The 24,867-nt window shown below is 38.1% G+C and overlaps 1 protein-coding gene across 11 annotated transcripts in view; it reads right to left on the bottom strand.

Annotated features, from left to right (window-relative positions):
• Positions 1 to 24,867, bottom strand: part of EXOC4 (exocyst complex component 4) — a 746,933-nt gene that overhangs the window by 687,898 nt on the left and 34,168 nt on the right. For all 11 annotated transcript variants that reach the window (XM_072784617.1, XM_072784618.1, XM_072784619.1 and 8 more), the window contains exon 4: positions 7,170 to 7,354. In XM_072784617.1, the coding sequence (XP_072640718.1) occupies positions 7,170 to 7,354 (185 nt within the window). The remainder of the gene's footprint in view (positions 1 to 7,169; positions 7,355 to 24,867) is intronic.

Below are 24,867 nucleotides of genomic sequence, written 5' to 3'. Positions count from 1 at the left end.
CTGGCACAGTACCTGGCAAAGAGCAATTGTTCGTAAAAGTTTGCTAAATCAAACTGAGCTAAGAAATAGCTGTCAAAGATAATATGCCCTTAGTAAGAAAATTTAACTGAATAATGAAACAGGAATGGCTGGATAAGTAATTCTCTGTAGTTCTGAGATCAGCCTGAACATACAGAAAGAATAATGAATGATTCAGAGGGTATAAAAGTCAAAAACAGTCATGGTCTCAAATGACAGATCAAGAGCAAAGACATGTAATACGAAATAAAGTGAAACTAAAATCTAGGCAAAGAGGGAAAAAGAAGAGAAAAAGAACTGAAAGATAAAAAGAAAACTGACACGAAAAAACTTTAGAAGACAAAATAGGAATAAATAACATAATGGAGTCAAGCACGCTCTTTACATCCCCACAGACAAATATGGACTCCAAAATCTACAGGGCTGAAATTTTCTCCTCCATGAGCCAGAAAGCATCCAAGGAAACAAGGTCAAATCAAGGATAAACCCAGGATGCATGAAATAAAAGGATTAACTTAAAATAATTTTTATTGATTCTATCAGCCTATAAAGGCATTTTAAGTTTTTAAAAATATATATTAAGAAAATAAAAATAATCTAATATGTAGTGCCTTCCAACACATTTAACAGAAAAGAGTCTGTCTGCCCGTCCATCCCTGCCCCCTCTATACATACACATGCTCATACACACAAAATGAGCACACTTTCTTTTTCAACATTATTTGGATCATCCTCTATAGAATTTTAAATCCTAGGTATGTATGTATGTATGTATATATGTATGTATGTATTTGAGAGAGAGGTATGTATTTATTTATTTGAGAGAGAGACAAATAGTGATACAGATAGTGAGAAAAAGCAGAGTAGGAAGGAGAGGGAGAAGCAAATTCCCCGCTGAGCAGGGAGCCAGGCTCCTGGCTTGGTCCCAGGACCCTGAGATCATGACCTGAGCAGAAGGCAGATGCTTACCCAACTGAACCACCCAGGCACCCCTAAATCCTTTGTTTTCATTTCAGCAGTAAACATTTTGCCATTTCACTAAAAATATTCTAAGTGTCTGGGTGGCACACTCAGACCAACTCTTGGTTTCCACTCAGGTCATGATGTCAGGGTTGTGAGATCGAGCCCCGCATCTGGCTCTAAGCTCAGCACAGAGACTGCCAAGGCTTTCTCTCCATCTCTCTTTCTGTCCCTCCCACCTCCCCTTCTCCCTAAAATAAATAATTAAATATTTTATTAAAAATATAAGATAAAAATAATCTCCAAAAGCATCATCAATAATTGTATTACTATTAAAGTAATAACACATGCTCATGATGAATCCATTCTCAGTTGTGAGGGTATGACAAGTACTTACAAGTAATTCCTTATAGCAGTGTCAGCATTATCTTTCCTGGAATTTCCTAGAAACACACATTCATGTCTGCATATAAAGGATACATATTTAAATACATATCCTCTCAATTCTTATACAAATAGGTTCATCCTATACATATGATTTTTCAATTGGCTTTTTTTGGACCCAAGAATATATCTTAGAAATCTTTTCCTATCAGCTCAAAGAGATGTCTCATTCATTTAAGAATTACATGGCATGGATATGCCACATAATTCATTTAACTATATGCCTCTTGATAAACATCTAAGTTGTGTATTTGTTGTTCTTATCAACAACATTCCAATGAATATCCTATTACATATATTTTTATGATATGCTATTATATTTGTAGGATATGGGCCTACAAAGCCTCTTCCACATACTTTCTCTTAACTTTTTCTAACGCTAGTAAAATTTTATCATATGATTTTTAAATTGAGTTAGGATTTTTTGTATGTAATAACAGGTTAACATCTACATTTACTTTCTTTAGCCAAATGTCTAAACAACAATTTCTAGATAGCTTTCATTCCTTCCACTTACTTGGATTATTGTTAAAAAATATTAAAGTCCCATATATCCTGCATTTGTTTCTAAATTCTTTTTGCTGTACCTATCTGATTTTCCTTTTTTTCCCAATCCAATTTTCTTTGCATACCTGTACTATTTTGATTAGTTTAAAATATATTTTAGTATTATATAAGAAAGGTCTTATCTCCCTTTAATTTTTTTTTAATAATTCTTACTCATCTATTCTTCTATGTGAACTATAGATCTGACAATTTCAAAAAACCCAACTGGGCTTTAACTAGAACTGATATCTTTGAGTTAAGAACATGGAAGGTGGGGATCCCTGGGTGGCGTAGCGGTTTGGCGCCTGCCTTTGGCCCAGGGCGCTATCCCGGAGACCGGGGATCGAATCCCACATCGGGCTCCCGGTGCATGGAGCCTGCTTCTCCCTCTGCCTGTGTCTCTGCCTCTCTCTCTCTCTCTGTGTAACTATCATAAATAAATAAAAATTAAAAAAAAAAAAAAAAAAGAACATGGAAGGTGGGATCCCTGGGTGGCGCAGCGGTTTGGCACCTGCCTTTGGCCCAGGGCGCGATCCTGGAGACCCGGGATCGAATCCCACATCGGGCTCCCTGGGCATGGAGCCTGCTTCTCCCTCTGCCTATGTCTCTGCCTCTCTCTATTTCTCTCTCTGTGACTATCATAAATAAAAATAAAAAAATAAAAATAAAAATAAAAAAAAAGAACATGGAAGGTCTCCTCATTAATGTAGGTCTTGTTTCATATCCTCCAAATACCATTTTTATTATTTTTCCATCGTGTTCTCTCTTATTATATCTACTAGTTGTCTGTTTCTACTTCAAAAATATCTGTTCTTGGGGCACCTGGGTAGTTCAGTCGGTTAAACGTTTGCCTTCAGCTCAGGTCATGATCTCAGGGTCCTGGGATGGAGCCCCACATTGGGCTCCCTGCTCAATGGGCAGCCTGCTTCTCCCTCTGCCTCAGCCCCTCCCCCACTCATGCTTTATCTCTCAAATAAATAAAAACCATTTTTTAAAATGTGTTCTTTATACATAGGTACCTTCATGTGATTTTTTTGTTCTCTCCCACAGTAGAAATTTGTTGTTGAGTGTTTGTGTCTGTCTTTGGATACCAACAATTGGAACAGTTTTTGTGTTTGGAAAGACCTTCCACTGTCTGGGTCAAAGCAAAGAAGAAGGGACACCCAGGTGGCTCAGCAGTTTAGCACCTGCCTTAGGCCTAGGGCGTGATCCTGGAGTCCTGGAATCGAGTCCCACATCGGGCTCCCTGAATAAGCCTGCTTCTTTCTCTGCCTATGTCTCTGCCTCTCTCTCTGTGCCTCTCATAAATAAGTAAAATCTTTAAAAAAAAAAAAAAAAAAAAAAAAGGCAAAGAAGCGAGCCCAACTTCCTACTGTAAAAGTTAAAGGAGGCCAGACATGTCTCAGATGCTTCCACCAAGGACTCTGAATCTTGAGGGAATAAGGACAGATGCAAAGACATTTAGAGGTCACTGGCCTGAAAGTGAAAAATCCAGCAACCACAGGCATGGTGACAGAAGGACAACAACCCTACCAGACCCTTCCCTAAGGCTTGTCGATGATGTGTGCTCCGCTGCTTCAGCTCCTCTGGTCCCTCCTGACTTTAGAGCCTGATTTTACAGTCTTCCTTCCCTTAAATTCTATGACCTACCTTACCACTTCCCACTTAATTCCTTTCCTTATTTATCAGGATTGACTTTTGCTACTTGCAAGCTAAAACACTGGCTAATAGATAATCCTTTGTACTAGATAATATTTTATTTGCTTCTCTTCTAATGATTTGCAACATAGAAATCTTTAAATATATGTATCTAGCTTAATAAACACGAAATTAAACATTTTTCCCATTATTCAAATCCAGAACTTCTGATTCATCTTATACAAAAATTAGCATTCCTTTTTATGTCCTGCCTGTCCAAAGTTCTCAGTCTCAAACTTAATATGGAGATATAAATCCCCTTTATTATGGAGTATCCTTTGACCACATAGACCTTTTTCAAAAATAGCTTCAGCTTTATTTTTGATCTTGCCAAAATACATCAGTTATTTAAATGCCAATTTACATATTTAATGCCGTGTGGTCCTTACAGTAGTTTCAAACTACCTACAACTTTATTGTTCTCAAGTTGCTGATTGTGGTTTGTATCATATTTGAGTATTTTTCAAATACTCAAAAAAACCCTACTTCTTTCTGATGTTAATTTGTATCTGAGGATGTCTGTCTGCTACCCATGTTTATCAGTGTCCATTTGGCTGGGTATATAGAAACCTTTGGTCCCAACTCTTTTCCATTCAACACTCTATAGACTCTGTTCCACGATCTTCTGGCATTTCATGTTCAGCAAATCCTGGTGATCCTGGGTTTTGCTCCTATTTATCAGGCCTAGGTTTAACTGTATAAAATTGAAGACTCAAAAGAGCAGTGGCCTGAGTACCTGAGTATAATAAAAATTTTCCTTCCTCTCATCCATTTAGGGATATACAGGAGGAGCCACGCCATCAAAGAGTTTAGGATACACCTTCCATACTCAAGATCACCTAGTATTTAAGATGGTTTGATGGTACCAATCCATGTCCCTGACAGGAATTAAAAGAAGAAAGTGAAGGGTAAAAGAGCAAGCATACCAGTTTGGCTGGCACCTTTAAAGAATTTTCCTATGAGCCCAGATTCAAAAGCTTGCAAGCAAAAGTCTCACCTTAGGCTATGCAGGAGGATGAGTAATATAGCCTGTTAGTTGCTAAGAACAAAATAAGGGTTGTCATTAAAAATGTAGAAGGAACAACCAGGCATCAGGTGGTCAAATAACCATCTCTGTCACAGGAGATAATTTTTCTTCCTAGTCCTTACAGAAATTTTTCAAAATTCATAAAGATTTCCTGATCCCATCTAAGAATAAGTCTTTTCATTAATTTTAACTTAAATACTTTTGATTTTCAGAACAAGGTCTTTTGGATTGGGGTTTGTGTTGCTTTTTTTTTTTTTATTTTTAAAGTAGGCTTCTTTATTTACACTGTAATTATTGTCTCTATTTCTCTCTGTATTCATTTGCTAGGGCTGCCATAATAAGGTACCCCAGACTGAGTGGCTTAAACAACATAAATTTACTTTCTCACAGTTCTGGAGACCAGAAGTCAAGATAAAGTGTTGAAAACACTGGTTTCTTCTGAGGACTCTCTCCTTATGTTGCACTACATCTTCACAAGATCTTCCCTCTGGGCGAGTCTATATCCAAATTTCCTCTTAGACAGACACTGGAGTAGGGTCCACTCCAATGACCCCATCTTAACTTCTTTCCTCTTAAAAGACTCTATTTCCAAACCTAGTCACAGTCTGAGGTACTAGCAGTTAGAACTTTCATACCCCAATTTTAGGGAGGCAAAATTCAGCCGCAAACACTATCATGTTATTGTTGTTCTCCAGAATAACTAAAATCACTGTTCTCCAACTTTCACATCTACTATCTTTCTATCACCTTCTGTTTTTCCTCTTCATGATGAGGAAATTTTTCCTTCCCTATCACCGATACAACTCTTTAATGGTTTAAGCAAAGATTGAATTTCTCTACTTTATTTCATTGATTCTTATATTTTGCTCATGTTTTCATTAGTTCTTTTTGCATCTCTACCAATTCCATTATTACAGCTCTCCCTTAACTTTTCATAGAAACCATATGCTTATGCATACAACCACAAGATCTCAGTTATGTTCAACAATTCAGCATGTATTTTGGTGGTTGGCTGATCCAGGCCAGGAGGCTAAACTGATCTTAGTTCAGTTCCAGGGGGTTCTCATCCTCCTCTGGACCTAACACCATCTGGCCAATGGCAAAGGCACAAGAGGGCATGCTCTCTGCCACAGGCATATTTTGGGCCTCTCCTTGTTCACATGTTAACAAGTAAGCAAAAGCAAGCTTCCCTTCCCTCTCCCTAAAAAACCCCAAAACAAATCAAAGATCAGGAAGTATTCTCCTCCCACTACAGCGGAAGAAAGAGTAATCATTCTGAATAATCTATTATATCATCTTGCATCTTCTGAAGAACTCAAGCATCTTAAATTTTCCTGTTTTGATTTATAAAATTGTTTTTTCAAATAAATGCTCTTTTCTGAGACTTCAAGGTAATGCTTATTTTTCCCTTATGTTATAGAGTATCTTCATAGGACCCAGAGTAGTTTTGATTGTTTTTTTTTTAATCCCTACATGGGAATAAATCTATTCAGACCTGCTATTTACCACCACACACTATGGAAGGAATTTCCTTAGCACTGGCCCAACACTACTCTACGCTAAGGAACTGACATACTATCCAGATCCAGTGTTGAAGTTAAGTCTCCAGTACCTAACCCTCAGCTCAATTTGTGTGCCCGGCAGAAGATTTTCTAGTGCCCATCTGTAGAAATGAGATAGAAACTTCTCTTTCTGTCAGGGTCTCGGACTAAATTGAAGCATCACATACAAAGTTGGCAATTTTTGTCTGAACAGGATAGGATTTCAAAGACTTCATTCCCAGCATGCATTGCTTCCATTGCTCCTTTTGGCCACAGCTGGATGAAAAAATATGAGCACGTGCATTTCGGCAGATACTGCTAAACTGCCCTCTGAAAAGATCTTACAGCTATTTTAAAGGAATGTTGGAAAGACATGCACAGCTATCTGATACATGTTAGTAATGTCAGTATTCTACTGTCTTAACTGTCTTTAAGATCTTGTCTTACTCCCTACCAGGTCTAGACTAACCTAACGAATTTCTTGAGTCCACACGCCAGTTCTTAAGTATAGGTCTATGCTAAGATCGGCCCAGGGATAAAAGAAAAGTGTTCTCTTTGAAGCTCGCCCGAACTATTCCAGAAATAAGATTGTCTAAAGATGAACACAACCCCAAGTAATAATCTTTTAACTTCAGTTCATGCACTTGTTTCTACATTACACTGACTGTACTACACAATTTAAGGATCTTTTTTCTCTTCCTTCTGAGATACACCAGAGCATCTCTGATCCAGTATAAAGGCCCCACAGCAAATGTTTCTTATCTTTACATTAAAGGATCATAATAAACGCAATGAAGGAATGAAGATGGGGGAGAGGAAGAGGAGAAGAGGGAGAGATGTGGAGGAGGAGGAGGAGACAATAGGACTGTGGGAAACAAATAACATTCCTTCAAATTCACCACAAGACACGGTAGCCAAGAGCCTCTTTAACCAACCTCACTCTCCCTTTCTCCTTGTTACGCTGCACAACTCGGCTAGTGGATTTGATGTACAGGTGCCGGTGCAATTCATCTATGAGAACCAAATGGAGGTTCATCTTCTTGCTATGAAGCTCCAACCTAAGGTCACTCAATCCCTCCACCTGGAGCAGGGGGCCCTCCAAGGACTCGACTGCTGACACCTGAAGGGGAGGGAAAAAAATGATTAAGTAGGACAACTATATAACCTCGCAATATTAGAAAAATGAGACTTTTTATTTGACACTTTCTTTTATGAGACTATGAGACTTTATTTTGTAAAACAAGATGACCACATTTTTAAAAGATATGGTAAAAAAAGAGAGTTTACCAGAACCTTATTAACATACATCACACTTTGAAGAGTATCAGGTGGAGAGGCCTAGTTCTGCCTTTGAAGGGTCTAACATCTAAGTGAAATAACAAAGAACATAATAAACATGAAGACATCTAAAGTGCTGCAAAGCTGTACATGTTATTTATTCCCACATGCATTGCCTGTTACCAGACACAAGTTAAATGACCTTCCCAATTAAATTATACCATTCATATTCTCACAAGAAGTCCACTTACTAATGATTTAAATAAACTTTTAATCAAATTTAGCTTTTTAAGACTAAGACTAAATAAAAGGACACTACATACATTTTTAAATAATTCTCAAGGTGATCATGAGTCAGAGTTTGGTCAACCTAAATTTGTATGTGTGTCTACCTATAGTGAGATATGTATGTCTCTTGCTTTTTCTCATACACACATACACACAGGGCAACACCCATTTTACATGAATACTACAAGGAGAAAACAGCAGTCATCACCTCTCTCCTTGGCCTGATCCATTTCAATAGAAAAAAATGGGAAATGAGTGGTAAATAGGAGATAAACTACGGAGAGGGAAATACTCCTGGTATTAAGTATGATTTGGGAGATCTTAAGACAAAAAAAGACTGGATAAATAAAAATGGCATGGGAAGGCCTACAACAAATGAATAAAAGGAATTCAGAGAGCCTGGAACAACCCACTTTGAAACCAAAGCAGTTAACTGCAAAGGAAAAACAAAACAAAACAAAACTATGTTAATTACATGATCCCATTTATTCATATATGTAAGATTATGTTTTTCTTTAAAGAAATATATATATACACACGCACATATATTTTAAAGATTTTATTTATTTATACACACAGAGAGAGAGAGAGAGAGAGGCAGAGGCACAGGCAGAAGGAGAAGCCGTCTCCATGCAGGGAGCACGATGTGGGACTCGATCTTGGGTCTCCAGGATCACGCCCCAGGCCGAAGGCGGCGCTAAACCCCTGAGCCACTGGGGCTGCCCCAGATATATATATTTTTAAATATATATATATACATATATATATATTTTTTTTTTAAGTAGATTCCACATCCAGTGTGGAGCCCAACATGGGGCTTGAACTCACAACCCTGAGGTCAACACCTGAGCTGAGATGAAGAGTCAGATGCTAAACTGACTGACCCACCCAGGCACCCCAAAATCTAGATTTTCTTAAAAGAAAGTAACAAAGTAAAGAGTATACTCTAGGTACTATTCCTTAGGAGAAAAATAAAAGCAAGAAAGAAATACAAAGGATGCAATAATAATAGTAATAGTAGCAGTAGTAGTAATAGAAAAGAGAGGACACAAGCTGAACTCAGAGGGAAAAGAGCCCCATGAAGCTTCGCAAAGGGATTCCTATGCTATGACCATTCCCTGCTTAGGTTATACTTGTAAATATTCCTAAAAGGTACAAATAAAGGCAGTAACTAATAATACTTCAGGGTAAAAATAATAAATATAATTAGGGATATAAACATGCTCCTAAAAAGTATGGCATTTATATAAAAGTAATAGATAATAAAAGCCATGAAACATACCAATGTTCTGAAGCGTTGATCACAGCCCTACACCAATATACACAGTCATTTGGGAGCAGGTGGACAGCAAATACAGAAAGGCTGGGAGCCACCAAATACAAACTGGCCTGAGATGGGGAGGAAAATGCAATGGCTTACCCACAAAACACATCACTTGTTACATGATGTGCTATAATAAAATGTCAGTAGCAAGTAAGTTTCCCTAAGTTAACCAAGAAAGAATCAAAGCATGAAAAAGTGACAAGCTCTGGGCCAGCCCTGCCCCCTTGCAGCCTGCATTTTCATGCTGACTTGCAACTGCCCCTGGGACAAGGGCCCCTGGGCCTCATGTGAGCTGCCAATGATTCCAAATGGAAAAGCAGCGTCACAAAATGACCACCGTGTCCCCGAGGAGGAAAAACAACAACAAATTCATTTACACTTATGCTCTAAAATGGATTTTAACTCGGGTCTCTAACAGAGAAAGGGGATGCATTAACCTTTAGTGACATCGAGTTCCAGAAAATGAAAAATAATTTGGTAAGCCACTGGCCCATCATGGAGCCTTATCCCTTAAGGTAATTAAATCCAGCTGAGATATTTAAGCTGAAAAACCACCCACTGCACATCCGTACTCAATTTGTTTGTAGGAATTTGCATGAAGATTTTTTAACCCAAACAGTTCATGTTCCAAATATAAAATTATAGCATAATGTCAACTTTCAAAGCCACTTAAATTTTTTTTTAAATATTGGTAAACCACTTACCACAGTGCCTGGCACATAATGAGTGCTCAATGACATTAGATTTTTACCAGAATCTATTTATTCTGTGGATAAAGAAACCTCAAAAGGTGTTACTAACATTGCTAATGCTGTATCTTCAGTAAAGTGTTGTTTGTTCATAGTACCATTATAAACCTTTGAATGACAATCTTTCTGAATATGTTTTCCTGACCCAAAATCAAAGTATAATTAATATATATATCTGAGTAGTCTTAGAATTTCAAAGGCTTGAAAACCTTACCACAGAGAAGATAGCATAGTCTTATATTTATCTGAAAATACAGTGTTCTAATTTTCTGGCCCTCACTTATTGAAAGCTATAATTATGAAAGCAGGCAAGGTGACTGTCCTTCCCTATTCTAATCTTACTAAGTGGTACTAAAACTAAGTTTAAGAAAATAGTTGTTAGAAGAAGGCATACAAATGGCCAACAGACACATGAAAAAATGCTCAACACCACTCAGCCTCAGGGAAACAAAAATCAAAACCACAATGAGATACCACCTCACACCAGTCAGAAAGGCTCAAATTAACAACTCAGGAAATAACAGATGTTGGTGAGAATGGAGAATGGAGAAAGGGGAACCCTCCTCCCCTGTTAGTGGGAATGCAAGCTGGTGCAGAGGTGCTAGAAAACAGTATGGAGGAGGTTCCTCAGAAAGTTAAAAATAAGAGCTAACGCATGACCTGGCAACTGCACTACTTGGTATTTATCCAAAGGATACAAAAACAGTGATTCAAAGGGGTACCTGCACCCCAATGTTTATAGAAGCAATGTCCACAATAGCCAAACTATGGGAAAAGCCCAGATGTCCATCAACAGATGAATACATAAAGGTGTGGTATAGATATACATTGGAATATTAGTCATCAAAAAGAATGAACTCTTGCCATTTGTAATGATATGGATGGAACTAGAAGGTATTATGCTAAGTGAAATAAGTCAGAGAAAAATTAATACCATATAATTGCACTCACGTCAAATTTAAGAAACAAAACAGATGAACACAGGGAAAAGGAAGGAAAAATAAGATAAAAACAGAGAGGGAAAAAAAAAAAAAAACAGAGAGGGAAGCTGGGGCACCTGAGTGGCTCAGTTGGTTAAGCATCTGCCTTTGGCTCAAGTTGTGATCTCAGGGTCCTAGGACCGAGCCCCACATCGAGCCCCCTGCTCAGTGGGGAGCCTGCTTCTCTCTCTCCTACCCACTCTTGCTCTTTGTCGCTATCTCTGTCTCTCTCTCTCTCTCTCTCAAATAAATACATAAAATCTTAAAAAAAAAAAAAACCGAGAGAGGAAAACCATAAGACACTCTTAACTACAGGAAACACACTGAGGGTGGTTGGAGGGGAGAGGGTGGGAGGATGGGGTAATGGGGGATGCAAGGCATTAAGGAGGGCACGTGATGTAATGAGCACTGGGTGTCATATGCAACTGATGAATCACTAAATCCTACCCCTGAAACTAGTAATACACTATGTTAACTAAATTGAATTTAAATAATTTTTAAGTGGTACCAACATGTTACAACATGGACAGAACTTTAAAATATTATGCGAAGTGAAATACACCAGACACAAAGGATAAACATTATATGATTCCGCTTATATGATGTGCCTAGAACAGGCAAATTCAGAGAGACAGGAAGTAGAATCATGGTTTCTGGAATATGGAGGGAGGGAGTAAAAGGAGGGTTATTGTTTATTAGGTACAGAGTTGCAGTTTGGAAAGACGAAAAAGTTCAGGAGATGTATGATAGTGACGGTGGCACAACATAAATGTAGTTAATACCACTGCATGTTTAAAGAATGTTTAAAGTGGGGTTCCTAGCTGGCTCAGTCAGTGAAGCACACCACTCTTGATATTGGGGTTGTGAGTTCCAGCCCCACACTGGCCATGGAGATGACTTGGAAAAAATAAAATAAAATCTTTAAAAAAATAAAACAGTTGTCAGTGCAACACTTTTATCTCTAGGACATCAGTTTATAGAAACCTGTCACTTACATGGTTTCAAGCAGCTTATACCATAAAGCTTACACATAAGGAAAACTTGGTGAGGCAGAAAACAAACCAACCAACCACCAGTGATGGTCACATTGTTGGGGGAGGGGAGAGGACCTGGTTTCCAGGCATTTACTAACATTTACGCTTTATTAGAAATCATTAAATATCCTTGGAGCATCTGGCTGGCTCGGTCAGTAGCACATACAACTCTTGATCTCAGAGTTCTAAGTTCAAGCCCCATGTTGCGTATAGAGATTACTTAAAGTCTTAAAAAAAAATCATTAAATACCCACCTACATTTAGATATATATAACTAATGGTAAAAGTGCAACTGAAGAGTTGTGTTTTTTTAATGGGGTCATTTTATGAATCATTTCACTGTTTCCCAAATTTAACGTCTACAGAGTACTTCTTAAATACCACTGATGAAACATTAACAAGAATTCAAGAGATGCAGTTGCAGTAGACAGCAACAAAATGATCTCAGAGGGGAGTTGCTATGAGAAATTATTAAAATTGGGTTTTTAAGTGCACATACTGCATCAAATATATATTGTTACAGAATAAGACATACCAGATGAAAAATCAATACAAAACATACAGTACAGAGGTTCACTGGTAAATGCTGTCTATACCTCTATCACAGATGGAGTAACAAACACTCATGCCCCGAATGATCTCTAGTATGACAGTCTAGAATTTACAGATAGTCCACACCGTCTTTTTAAGGTAGATTAGTATATAATGAGCCAATTAAATGATCTGGAAGTTTTCCTATACATATTTTCTTTTTTTTTTTAAGTATTTTATTTATTTATTCATGAGAGACACAGAGAGAGGCAGACACACGGGCAGAGGGAGAAGCAGGTTCCCTGTGGGGAGCCTGACACAGGACTTGATTCTAGGATCACGACCTGAGCCAAAGGCAGATGCTGAACCACTGAGCCACCGAGGTCCCCTCCTATACATATTTTCAAAAATAAAATTAGGGGATTGGGGGAGATACTACAAGCAGGGAATGTTTTCATACAACTCTTATTACTACCCAATTGAACATTAGTATTCTACTCACCACAACTGGAAACTGCCTAGATAACAGAACTCTGTTCTGGATTTGAAAAACATTTCCTTTAGGATTATGAAAATAAGCGAGTATTTACAAAATGTTTTAACACGGGATACTGAACAGGGAAGCATGTTTTCCTACTAGAAACCTATCCACTGAAGAAAACAAATATCCCAAAAATGTTTCATAACTAAGTATGTGAAAGGTACAGTTAAAATGCACATAATTGGGGATCCCTGGGTGGCGCAGCGGTTTGGCGCCTGCCTTTGGCCCAGGGCGCGGTCCTGGAGACCCGGGATCGAATCCCATGTCGGGCTCCCGGTGCATGGAGCCTGCTTCTCCCTCTGCCTGTGTCTCTGCCTCTCTCTCTCTCTCTCTGTGACTATCATAAATAAATAAATTAAAAAAAAAAAATGCACATAATTGGGCAGCCTGAGAGGCTCAGCGGTTTAGTGCCACCTTCAGCCCAGGGCCTGATCGAGATCCCATGTCGGGCTCCCTGCATGGAACCTGCTTCTCCCTCTGCCTGTGTCTCAGCCTCTCTCTGTGTCATTCATGAATAAATAAAATCAAATAAATAAATAAATAAATAAATAAATAAATAAATAAATAAATAAATAAATAAAAATAATCAACAATTGTCTGGTACTTCAAAAAAGTTTAAATTGAGAAAGAAGTTTACAACAAAGGCCATCTTTATAATTATGAACTATAGTGCTCTTAAATTTTCTTTCCCAAATGTCTATTTCTCAATTTTATTCTAATTTAAAGTAGGAAATTATTATTTTATCATTAAGTGTTTGTCTTCTGCTAATCTCACTCAAGTTGATTAAGTAAAATGATCTAGTTTTGTGCTTTACCATAAACCAATGGACATGTTTTGGAGGAACACCCAAGTGGGCCATTCTGGACAGCTGTTTCATTGAAGAGATACTGAAAAAGAAACTACTGATCTATTATTATTATTATTATTATTATTATTATTATTATTATTATTTTAGTTGGGGGAGGGGAGAGACACAATGGTAACTGACATTAGTAACTGTTTCTAACTAAACTGTTAGCTAAGATAAATGCTTATTTTGGCAATCATGTTCCCCTAAAGAAAGCAAATGTATTGCCACTGTGAGATCCAAAACAAGTATTTCCTTCAGGACTCCGATAATTACATGGTTCCAAAATGTTTTATCACTTTTCCATAGGTCTTTATGTTTCCCTTAAGGAAGCATTTTTCTAGTGAGACCACATAACCATTCTGAAAATGTTGCCTTGGCTCAACTTACAGATGCTATAAAAAGGTATGAAATTAAGCTATTCCAGAGAATGGATACCTTCTCCCTTCCCATATGTACGTAAGAAGACACAAGTTAAACTTCTGGAACAGTCTCAACTAAGAATACCAGAAATCTCTGGCTATGAACACAAGAGCAGCAGGCCTCAGAATCTGACATTTACCTAGTACCCAGGCCTGCAGCTAGTTGCCACCAGGGCCCCCTGAAGTGCTAGAAGGCAAACTCACGTGGCTTCAGCCTGCCCCTCAAGACAGCCCTCCACCCAAAAGTCTCTACAGTCAGGCTCAGGGAGTCCTAGATGGACACAGGAAGTCTCCCTCTGAAGGCAGAACAAGCCATACCCATCTTTACACAAGCAGTGAAGATGTTTATCACCAAGAATCCCAGATCAGTCACTTACCAAACATTTCCATTTTGCTACACCACAGTGCCCAAAGCAGAAATCTGGCTATTAGACAGGAACATTTAAAAAAATCAAAGACCGAAAAACCAACAACTAACACTCCCAAAAACAAAAATACAGTATCTTTCATGCCTTAGTTTGAAATTTGAACCATAGGAACCTATTCTTATAAGTCAAAAATGACCCAATACTGGCTGTTTCATATGGTTTAATCTAATAGTTTTAGGTGGTCTAAAAGCTTTGATGCATCAAGAACATCACAGCATTATTGGTAGAACACTGTGGCCTTTATAAGAAAATCCTGTGTATTTAACTGCATCACAGATCTAGAAAAAATTTAATGAGTTATTTTATATGACATAAAACCACAAACATGTGACCCCAAAGAATTTAGTGGATCAAAATCCTGTTGAATATAAACTTAAAGCAACTGCTCAACCTGTGTTTATGACATGACACCAGCCAGCAAAGGGGACATATGTAGAGGGACAGCTTAGACTGCTCTTGGTACAAAACAGCTGGGGGAGGGGGAGGAGAGGGAATGGGGAGGCAGAGTGTGAGCCATACAAAGCAGAATGAGGAAATCTACTCAAGGCCCAGGGCTAGAGTGGAGGCTTAGAAGAGTCTTCCCGCACCTCTAGGAGAAACAGAATGCCTGATCCCAGCTTTTCTGGAGAAAATCTGGTTCCCCATGGTTCTGTTTTGCCACTGACCGCAGGCCCCCAGGCTACTGACAGCTTGGACCTGAAGACAGACTTCCCAGGAAAATGGCATCATGGGGCAAGGCCTGGAGTGGGAACACTTTTCCACCCTAACTCCTCCTCAGCCTGCAGCCAATCCACAGTGAGCAAACCAGGCAATCAAAAATGCCCACTCTTAAAGTCCGTTTGCTAACAGAATATTGATCAGCCCCATTCAGGTGCCCCTTCTCCCTCTGGAAACCCAATACCTATAATGCAGACTCAGCATGCTCTCGCCATTAAAAACAGGATGCTGTCTACTTCCATTCTCCTTTCATTACTGCCAGGGTTATTACATGTTTTTATTTAATAAAACTTCATCAGTTCAAATGAAGGGTTGTTATTAGTTGTGCTAACAGCCAAATGATAATGCTCCAGAGAGATATCAGTGCTTGTTGGTACATTAGCAAAGAGAGGAGAAGGGCTGAGGTCAAGCACGTGTCAACGTAAATGAGGCGATATTAGGTAGTAAAGGCTTAATGCAATAGACTGCCCGGGAAGTAATGGAATTTACAGGATAAAGCAAATGAGATGAAGTTATTGATAAGTGAATAAACGGAGGAGGGCCCACAAGATAAAGTGCTGTCAAAGAAAAGCCCTTTATCTTGTGAATTTCTTCTTTAAAGTATCTTCAAATCTATCTTAGAAAACAAAACTCAGGGATCCCTGGGTGGTGCAGCGGTTTAGCGCCTGCCTTTGGCCCAGGGCGCGATCCTGGAGACCCGGGATTGAATCCCACGTCGGGCTCCCGGTACATGGAGCCTGCTTCTCCCTCTGTCTCTCTCTCTCTCTCTCTCTCTCTCTGTGTGACTATCATATAAAAAAAAAAAAAAAAAGAAAAAGAAAGAAAGAAAAAGAAAACAAAACTCATGAGAGATCAAAAGCGACTTCGAGTTTCGTAAAAGAAGAACCCACCACTGCTGTGAAACACAGGCTTGCTTGCAAAAACATACCATTTGACTAAGCTAGTCGTAAGTCTCCTTTGGGGCTTCTGTCTCTTTTTGGTTTGGGTTTTTTCCTAAACATCAGGGCATTATGCCACAAATAATTCCCATAATGTATGCAAAAATCTTTGGGGTTTTTTTCTCTTACAAAGTAGGGGTGACCAGGTCTGTGATATACCATCAGTCCAAGCCTCACAGAATGACAGTATCTGAGAAATGAAATGCTGTATTTTCCATTATAAGAGATCCTCAAAGGCTGTGAGTACTGGGGTCCCACTCCAATTTCACAGATTTTTTTTTTAAGGCCCAAAAATGTGTTTCTTAACTTTTTGCTTTCAAATTATAAAAAATACATGATCAAGAAAACCTGAAAACCACAAAATCACAAAGGAAAAAGACAGGACACCTGGGTGGCTCAGCAGTTGAGTATCTGCCTTTGGCTCAGAGCGTGATCCCAGGGTCCTGGGATCAAGTCCCACATTGGGCTCCCTGCATGGAGCCTGCTTCTCCCTCTGCCTATGTCTCTGCCTCTCTCTGTGTCTCTCATGAATCAATAAATAAAATCTTTTAAAAAATAAAAAAAGGAAAAAGATGGTCCACATTTTCACTAATCAGGTAAAATACATTTTAACCTGATTCCTTCCAACTGTTCTACCACATAAAGTTTTTTAAAATTATTGTTTTTTTTAAATATGCTTTTTCCATTTGGCCATATATTGGAAACATCTGCCCATTACCCAATATATTTTTATTGTGCATACGACTCCATAAAATGAATATTCCACATATGACTTAAACCATTTCCCCATACTAAGTAATTGTTATTCTTTTATTTTTACATATCTTCCTATGATAAAAAAAAAATATATATATATATATGGATAAGTATCACATAATTAAAATTCTTAACTCCTTCCTTATTCTAGAAGTAGAATTCCAAGTTCAAAGTTATGCACGTATTTAGGGCTTCTAATACATAATGCTAAAATTAAGAGGCTTATTTGTTCTAAATGGACTTATAACGGATCAGTTCACAATTACTTCCTGATGAAATTAAACTATACCTCACACCTTAAAAGACAGTTAAGAATTTTAATTGCTTATCACACATACACACACACACAAATACACAAATCCTTCATTGTTCCTAATCTTATGGTCCCTCCAATTCTCAATTCCCAACAATGTTCCATAAAAACAGCATTAAATCCTAGGTTTCTACTCCAAAATACAAGAGAAGAGGTCACTAGGAAAGATACTCTCATTTGACAGGTGTTCTAAAATCACTTACTTCCTTATTTGTTATCATGTTACTTGTTACTCTGGGACAGGAAACAGTTACAGCCTTGGCAAAGAAGGTCTATGAGAGTCACAGCAGACCCACACTTGAATCAAGACAATTTCGCCCACTCTCTAAAAACCCCCAAATCCATTAGAAATGCTCAGCACCTACACAGCTCTTTACTAACAGCAACTATTAAAATCCCACAAAGGAATGTGAGAGGAATATGGCTTTTTGCATTTTCAGGGCTAGCAACGACAAGTAATTAGTACTCAGATGAATCGCAGAGAAAAGACTCCAACAAGCTCCTCCTATCTGGTCAAGCCAAGTAAAAGCTACTGATCTGCCTTCTCAGACCACTGTCAGGTTGACACAGAGGGCTCCCATCAACAACATGAATCGTCACCTGCAGCAATTTATACATACAAAGGGTCCCCATCTGGCCACAGGTTGACCCATCAGAAACCTGTTCAAGCAAGTCCACATGTGAGGCTGAAACCCACAGTATGAGAGAGGAGGTCAGCAAAGGGCTTGTGTGTTATTCTTGGCTGAGTTTATTCCTCCTACAGACTAAAGTGTATAAATGTACATGTACACACAGATAATCTGATTTAAATGACATGTATGCATTAATGATGGTAGCTCCAGGAGAGAAAGGCTGCTCAGTATAAATGAGTCCCAGATGACTACTTTTCCTCCTACCTAGCACTATGTGATAGTAATGATGATGCTTACTTACACTTCTTAAGATTTGTATATTGCCTTATGTTTTACAAAGCACTGTAAACCTACAAAATTTCATTTTTATTCTTACAGCCATTCTGTAAACTAGACAGAGGATCCACAGAAGTAGTATCAACAGAAGAGGATACTACAAAACAGGCAGAGACAGTGATTTGTCTAAGCTCACACAACCTGTGAGATGTTGAGTCAGGACTAGAATTAAGAACATCTGGCTTCTAAATCCATTTTGTTTGCACTACACCATAATGTACCTAACTACCACTTGTCAATAAGTCCATTTATGCCCTCATTTCAACCCATGAAATTCCAGTGAGAAGTCAGATAAGAAACCACAGTAAGAATGCAGGAATTAGAGCACCAGGAGAACAGTCCTGAAGAACTCGAGTCAGCCCGAGCCTGGAAAGCATCTCATTCAACCATTCAACAGCACTGCTACTGACCAAATCATCAGGCTATGATACCAGAGTAAAAGCCACATACTCGTCAGCTCTATCCAAAATCTGCAAGAGAGGATGGCAAGAAAGCAACTTCAAACTACAACATTTCTATATAAATGTATCAATCACTGTGTGATCTGTCTTATGCAAATATGAGGTTTCTAACTCCTTAGAGCTGGTGTTAAATTAAGTCAAGGACAATTAGTTTTACTCTGTTGCACTGCATAGTAGGCTATACTCTAAATCTATGGCTCCGAATTTATCCATACATTGGAACCACCTGGAGAACTTCAAGTCAGTGTCCTAAGGCCAGAGATTTCAATGTCATCAGTGTAGGGTGTGACCTGGGCTTTATAATTCCTGAATGAGTCCCTGATGCGCAGTTTGGGAATCACCGCGCTAAAGCCTAGCAAGCCAGCTGAAAATAGCTGAACCTTATGAGGTTTAGTGCAATCTAACCAAATTTCTATTTAATAAAACAGGCAAAGACGAGCAGATAAAAAGAGCAAAAAGGGAAGGAAAGCTAATACTATACCTGGTGCCTATCAGTGTGGCTTTTAGAAACCCCAGCCTTCAAAAACAAATATATATAAAAAGGGCATTGAGCACCACCAAAAACAGTTTGTGTTTTTACTCTCTAGGAGAAAAATGAAGCTGCCACACTAAGCCTACTCATTCAGTTTTAGACAAACACCAAGGGTTCTTATTTCATGACCTTGTTTTCAGCTCTTCCTAAACCTTTTTGAAAAGTTTGGATGTAGGGCAGCCCCGGTGGCCCAGCAGTTAAGCGCCACCTTCAGCTGGGAGTGTGATCCTGGAGACCCGGGATCGAGTTCCGCATCGGGCTCCCTTCATGGTGCCTGCTTCTCCCTCTTCCTGTGTCTCTGCCTCTCTCTCTCCGTGTCTGTCATGAATAAATAAATAAAATCTTAAAAAAAAAAAAAAAGTTTGGATGTAGGTGTCTGAGGGAATGAAGAGCTTCTCAAATACAGCTTGAAGCAGCTACAGAGGACCAGCTTATTTAAATAGCAAACCATACTACCCCACCTCAGCCCAAATATCCCTGGTCCCCATTTCTTGCCATGCTCATCATGACACAAGACACTACTTGTTCATTCATCTTTCCTTATTAGCATGTAGGCTCCTTTAAGGTTAAGGCCACACCGAGATACATATATCAACAACGCATGTGATTAACAATGTCATCATCCCATTTTTTATAAATCTATCAAAACATGTGCCCGATTCTTTCCTGTTATTAGTATAGAATATTGGCATTGGTCTTTCAAATCAATATTCTACACTAGAAACAGATGGGTTTAATGGTGGCTATTTCATTATTGATCACAGATATATTTTTTATCACGTGTAGAAAAATCTATATGGAATATTGAAACATTTTTGCAGTCACTTACCACTTTCAAGTTAAGTCCAATAAGTTCACTAGAATGTTCCAGCTCTTGCTATTTATAGAGCTTTCACTTCAATACCATTTCCATAGTAATAATGAGAAAAAACAGTCCTGTGAGATCTTAGAAACTCTCAGACCAGATGAAAAGGATGTGCACTTTGGCCCCCTTTTTCTTTCTTGTACATTAATCATTTGATAGTGGATGCATGATCACCCCTGCCCTGCCCATAGTCTGAGGAAAAAATTCGTCTATTTGCTAATGACACAGTTTTAATGGCAGCAAAAGGAACAATCTCACTGCTCCACTGGTCCTGCCACCTAAGCCCTGCCAGAAAGAATAGCTTAACCTCAACTACTTTAGAACACTAAAATCAACATTATTGATAAGGACCCTCCAATAGTGAACTGGCTTATATCTAATTACAATACTAGCAGAAAAATAGATTTAGTTCCCTAAGAGTAGATTTTGCAACTGATCCCAGATAGTTTACCAACGAATTGCATTGCTTATAATTAGACAGTAGGTACCCTATGAACATACAGTAGGTCAGAAAGGTGATGGAGGCAGAATCTGAAATGTTGTCCATGTCCAATCTGAAACATACAGCAAAGAACTTTGGGGTCCTGATCACCCTTTTGAGCAAGTGTTAGATCAGACTAGGCTTGTTTGGGGGGAACAATTTTATCTCTGCCTGCAGGACCTCCTTTGTATAAAGTGTGGGGTAGTCTTTCATTTGGATAGATGTCCATTTGAGGCAAAAAGGAATCAATAATGCTTAACCTAGCCAGCTCTACTTCAACTCTATCAGCTCAAAACAAGTCCATCTCTGACCAGCTTCTGAAATTATAACATGGGAGCAATCACCATATCCTTCTCATAGCAACAGTTAAGTCATTATAAACACATTTCTAAGCACTTACTGTGTATACTGTGTGTACACTACATAAATAGCTTAGCATCTCACTTAATTCCCTTCAACAACCCTTGGGAATGTATGTAATTCTCCACTCCAACTTTCAGCAAAGTCAAATTCAATAATCAGCCCCATGTCATCCAGCTAGTGAAAGTCAGAGTGGGATTTAAGCACGAGTCCATGTGACCCACACTAAGACCCATGCTGACATGCACAACCTTGATCGTTATCTAACAAATACAAAGGATCTTGTGAGCTGAAAACACTACAAATATACTTTTATTATAGGAGCTTAGAAAACTGCAATTAAGAAGCTGCTTTACTCCCTCTATGCCATATGTGGCCACATTTTCCCAGTGTAAGTGATGTCATTCCACCATACCATTCTCTCAAAGCACTCTGGGATTCTCTGGGAAGAATGCAACTACATAAATAATACTTATTATTATAATAATCTTTATCTCACTATATAGCTATGACTTTTTAAAAATAAATAAATGATTAAGAGACATTCAAAATCCCTACAGTCTCAGAAAGACTTAGAAGTGAAAAAATTTAGCGACTGGCCCCGTGACTGTCAGCCTAAAGTGCTTCACAACTGCTTGCACCTACTTAGTTTCCACTGATTGAACAGTTATGAATGGACTTCTATGGGTTGATAAATCAGAACTTATGTAAGTGGTTTTCAAAGCTCATCTGTGCAGCTTTAGTCTGATGCAGAATGCCACATAAATTTTCCTTTTAAAAAGTTCATAAAAATATTAACTATCATAAAATACCTTCCTGGTTAGCTCATGCCACTGGGAAGAAGCTGCTATTCTTATATTAACAATTCTTCCCCGAATTAATCAGTCATTGTACATTAGAACCAGCAGCTGGAGTGTTTTGGGTGATAATGAAACCTGTAACAAGGCATCTTCAGCCGTCTTTTCAAGACAATAAGGGAATTAAAATTTCAATTTAAATGCAGAGGTTTGAAACACGCTTCACTGGCAAAATTACTTCAATTAATGTGAGTGGAATACAAAGGACAGACTGCAGAAATGTGATGCAGCAACCAGAAATTATGTCATTAATGTGCTTGCATCAACCCAGCACAATGACTGCAAAGGTCTAATTTAAACCATACATATCACAAAGCTACAGGCTACAATATTAATCAAGTCTCTGATTGCAATGTGATGGATACAGGCTTCTTGTTGGACCACTTTTAGCTTTTCATAAGCTAACAACAGCTGTTTACCTTGAAGAAGGAAACAAAAGGCCATGCCTATTTGCAGACATTCCGTGTCATGACAATTTAATTATTTTATGCAATACTCAGGTTACATATCAAAAGAAATAAGTAATCCCATCTAGAAGCCAAGTCTATAGCTATCAGACCAGCGTGAGGGTGACGCAGGAATTGTAGGAGCTGACAAGAGCCACGGGTCACCACTGATTTATTTACTCTGGATTTATGAACCTGAGTAGGGATTAAATTACTAGCCATCTGCACCTGCCTTACATGGAAATGCAAAAATCTTTTGATAAACAAATCCAAGGAAATCAGAGAGTTTTGAAAGACTCAGGTTTTTGTTTTTACTTTCCTCTGATGTCTTTCAGCAAAGATTTTTCATTTGGACCCTTGAGATGCTTTAAGTAGATTTTACTTCTAATAGCACATAACCATGGGGAAAGGAAATGTGATTACTTTTTCATAGGAAGTCCAATGAAAGAGCAATTGTAGACCTTACGATTCGCTCATATACAAAAGGCCAAACTGGAGGAAGTTTCCAACATTTTAAGCACACCTTAAATCCTATCTTCATGCAATTATTGCATATTAGGATATGCCAATTCCTCAGATCATGCAAAGCAACTTGCTCATCTGGAAAATGGGGAGCACATCAGAAACCTCTTTCTCAAAAGGTTACTGCAAGAATTAAATATGTTAGCAAATGTAACAGACTTAGTAACAGAACATAATGAAAACGCAATACATATTAGCTATTATTATAATTACTGTTTGTTCATTTAAATATTGCAAAAAGGAAAGGTTGGAAACTAGAGAAACTTGCCATAAAAACAAACACTGAAACCAGAGAAAAATCAGACCAGAGCCCCTAGAAAGGAAATATCCTATTCTGTTTAGTGTTATTAAGACTTTCCCATGGCTACCCATTTGGCTAATGACCCTGACTAGATGAGGCACACTATGCTAAGTATGGGGCAGACAAAAATAAATAAGATCTAGCCCTTGCCCTCAATGACCTACCATACAAACAACAGTAGCTGTATTATAAGTACACATAGCTTATGGAAACAAACAAACAAACAAATTTAAAAAGCATCTACTCAGGGTAATTTATTAAGACAATAAAAAAATACTTTTTTTTTTTTTTTTTTTTTTTTGAGAAAAGAAAAGCATTTAATCACCTGGGACATTCAGAGAGCTAATGAAATTTGAGCCAAGCCTTCAAAAATAAATCATCATTTTCCAGGCAGACAGGGTTGGGATTAGGTTCAGGGAAATATGATCAATTCAACAACATCTATCACATCCCTACATCAGCAACAAATAACTAGAAGTTATTATTAATAAAGAGCCACCTGCTTTAAAAAACATGACAGCCAGAAATAAAACATATTTAATACCTCTAAGCAATACATTACTAAGCATTATTACATAGAACATAAATGAAGACATCAATAAATGAGACCAAGACCCGTTCACTGAAAGACTCAATATTACAAAAATGAAATTCTTATATTGAATCAATCTCCTGACACTTTTTGAGGAATGTGACAAGCAGATACCAAAATTCACATGGAAGAGTAATGGGCCAAGAATAGCACAGGTAATTCTGAAAAGCAAGGTGAGGGAATGTCTCCATCTGCTATTATCAAGATATATCATAAAATAATAGAAATTAATACAGCACAGTTTTGGTGCAGATATAGACAAGACCAACTGAACAAAACAAAGAGCTCAGGAACAGACCCATGCATACATGAAAACTTGGTATGTGATCAACATAGCATTAGAAGTCAGGAGGAGATAAATTCAGCAAATGGTCTGAGCCATGTGGCTATTTATATAGAAGATAAAATTAGATTCCTAGTTCATACCATATATGGAAACAGATTCCAAACGATTAAAGAACACATAGATTTTCTGTATGACACTGGGATAGAAAAAAAATTTCCTGAAATAAAAACTGGATTTGGTGTGCCTGGATGGCTCAGTCAGTTAAGCATCCAACTCCATTTTGGCTTAGGTCATGATCTCAGGGTTGTGGGATCGAGCCCCCAGATGGACTCTGCACTGGGTGTGGAGTTTGTTTAAGATTCTCTCTCTCTCTACCCCACACCCCCCACACCACTCATGCTCACTTATTCTCAAAAAAAATTTAAAAACTGAAAATAAAATGGTTACTGCGAAAAAAAATTGGAGAAAGGAAAAACAAAGAAATTTTATGACATTAAATTTTAATACTTCTTTGTAACAAAAGGCTTCATAAACAAAGTAAGAAGATATATTACCAACTAGGAGAAGATTTTTCAAATACATCTGACAAAAGATTAGGATCCAGAATATACAAACAACAACAAATAGGGAAAAAAAGGAACTTCCAGGAAAGGTAGCTCATATACTCACTTCTTTCTAGAGGTAACTGCTCTTCCTTCCCACCCCACTCCCCAGACCCCCACACCCCACATACACATAATTTTAGTTAGAAATGACAATCATAGTACTCAAGTTGGCACAAATCTAGACCTTACCCCCTTATTTTTTAATTAAAA

This window comes from Canis lupus, chromosome 18 (genome assembly GCF_048164855.1).
Source record: "Canis lupus baileyi chromosome 18, mCanLup2.hap1, whole genome shotgun sequence".
Taxonomy (NCBI): Eukaryota; Metazoa; Chordata; class Mammalia; order Carnivora; family Canidae; genus Canis; species Canis lupus.
The sequence above is the reverse complement of the archived record's forward strand: the minus strand, read 5'-3'. Positions and strand labels throughout refer to the sequence as shown.